General features: G+C 45.5%; 1 protein-coding gene across 6 annotated transcripts in view; it reads left to right on the top strand.

Moving 5' to 3' along the window:
* Window positions 1-2,500, top strand: part of LOC125306935 (protocadherin-1-like) — a 210,247-nt gene that overhangs the window by 175,450 nt on the left and 32,297 nt on the right. Inside the window, exon 5 of one of the 6 annotated variants that reach the window (XM_048262585.1) lies at window positions 1,572-2,244. The exons of the other annotated variants lie outside the window; for them this stretch is intronic. Within the exon in view, the coding sequence (XP_048118542.1) occupies window positions 1,572-1,627 (56 nt within the window). The 3' untranslated portion in view covers window positions 1,628-2,244. Of the gene's footprint in view, window positions 1-1,571; window positions 2,245-2,500 lie in introns of those variants that run through there. 6 annotated transcript variants of the gene reach the window in all.

The following is a 2,500-nucleotide window of genomic DNA, read 5'->3' as shown; positions in this document are numbered from 1 at the left end:
CCTTCTGAGCAGATGGAGATGTGGGTGCAGATGCAGTGGTAGTAGTAGTAATGGCGGTAGTGGTAGGGGTGGTGTTATTTGTTCTGGTGGTGGTGACGGTGGTAGTGGTGGTGGTGTTTGTTGTGGTAGTGGTAGTGGTAGTGGTAGTGGTGGTGGTAGTGGTGGTGGTAGTAGTAGTGGTGGTGTTTGTTGTGGTGGTAGTGATGGTGGCGGTGGTTGCCTCTCCCCACCTGCAGAATAGTGCTGGGTTCTACACTGTGTGCTGCTTTTCCGACTCACACTAGAGTGAATGGGACCCAGATCAGATTGAGCTCAAACGTCCAGTCCTGGCCGAGTAGTCTGGGATCTGGACTAGACTAGTACCACATCTGGATCTCTAGCATCATAGACACACACACACGCAAACACACACACACATAGATAGACCCCCACACACACACACACACACACACAAAGCACACACACACACACACACACACACACACACACACACACACACACACACACACACACACACACACACACACACACACATACAAACACACACACACACATCCCACCATTAGCTGTTCATTTCCTTTTGTAGACACCACACTCACGGGCTTAAATGCCTGTCCGCTTGCAGAGACTCCATTGGAAAGTCCGTCTCTGGCACGTCTCAGTGCTCAGGACAAACTGGTGCTCTGGTAGCTGCTCTCATAGCAGACGGCGTGTGTCTGGCGGCTGTTCCTCTGTCACTTCCACTGCAGCAGTGTCGAGCCCATCCGATCCGATCCACGCCGCGCCGCTCCGCCGTCACCTCGCAACAAAGCTCCCATCTGCCTCGCGTCGTCCCGCGTTTGTTTGAAGGACACAGGATTTGCCACAGAGCTACAGAGCCACAGTCCTTGGCAATCCGTTGTGCAGCCGAAGAGAACAGTTTGCGGCATTTCTGTTGTGCAACACGACAGGTGGTACTGTATATAAAGAGGTAATATAAAGAGTAGAACAGGCATAGGGACTGCTCTTATACTGCTATGTGCACATCTTTCCATTGTCTCTGGGGCCTTGAAGATGTTTTATTTGTGTGCAGTCTATTCAGCTCTTTAGCTCTTTATTTTATATGAGTGTTTTTGCTATTAGCAAACAGAAGCTAAATGTGCTCTTAAATCTTTGAAACAGCCATGGGGATTTTCAAGGCGTGACTTGTTGGCGATAGATGCTAGCTAATTAATAGGCGAGTCTCTAAATCCTCAGTGGTACATTTTCCTGAGTCTGATATCTGTCACACATCACCACAGCCATAAATATTTCCTCCAAGTCCTCACTCTAAAAAGAATGATTGACAGGGCTATTTTGATTGACAGAGCTTTTTTTGGTCTTGCCCCCTTTGCTTGTCTTTTCATTCTGTGATTTGACATGAATTTTTATTATTATTATTATTATTATTATTATTATTATTATTATTATTTTGATTTCAATTCGCATCATGATAAAGTGATAAAGTTCTCTCATTTTCTGAGATTTTGCATGGGATGTACAGTGTTGCGTTCCAGGTGTGTGAGTAGTAAGACATATCTATCCTCTTGTAGGTGCTGTTTCCGGTGCTGAGCAAGAGAAGGGGGCCGGCCAAAAAAGACTGCCTTAAAAAAAAGAAAGAAAAAGAAAAAAAAGAAAAAAAAAACAGACAAAACAAATGTTTGTGTTATTTGGCTTTTATTTTGTTTTGAGAGATCCACAAAAAAGAGGATAGAGGGGCATCATTACACAGCTCATTTCCCCAACTCTGCGCTAACACAGTGAGCATGGAGGAAAAGAAAACTGCTCTCTTTTTGGCTTGTGATTGTAATCATCTCCTCCTACCGGTATTACAAAACTCCCTTTTCACATCCTCTTTTCTGAGTATGGATTTAAAAAACAAAGAGAACACAAATGGAGTTGCACATGAGGATGGCACTGGTGACTTTTTTTTCATTTAGCATTAGAGACTGGATCTGATTGTCTGTTTCATCAGCCTGATTCTCAGTGGACATTGCGCGGATCTCTGTGAGGACAGAGTCGATATCTCGTGGACATGCTGCCCTCGGATTACTGTGCCTCCCTGTGATTTTTGACACTTTTTTTCCCTGGGCCAGCGTTTGACACCTGGTCTTGAAGGACGTGTGAGTCTTGCGACCGAACTGTCAAAAATGGACCTTGTTTCCCTTGCTTCACCTGCTCCCTAATGTCCTTGCACATGCCACCCACTGACCCCCTCCTCTGCACAGCTCTGTCTGTCTGCACTGGCCTCCCCTTGCCTGTCTCACTCTCCATCTCTCTCTCCCCCTTGCCTGTCTCACTCTCCATCTCTCTCTCCCCCTGGCCTGTCTCACTTCTCTCTCTACCCCTAATTTTCATTAGGCCTGAACATCTAATTTTATACTGATTTTATTAGTTCTTCATTTATTAGCTAAGTCCTCCCAACCCCAACCCCCACCTCTCATCAAAGCTAAATCATGACTTTGTTTAACTCTCTCCTTTT

Source organism: Alosa alosa, chromosome 14 (assembly GCF_017589495.1).
Source record: "Alosa alosa isolate M-15738 ecotype Scorff River chromosome 14, AALO_Geno_1.1, whole genome shotgun sequence".
In the NCBI taxonomy this organism is placed as follows: domain Eukaryota; kingdom Metazoa; phylum Chordata; class Actinopteri; order Clupeiformes; family Clupeidae; genus Alosa; species Alosa alosa.
The sequence above is the reverse complement of the archived record's forward strand: the minus strand, read 5'-3'. Positions and strand labels throughout refer to the sequence as shown.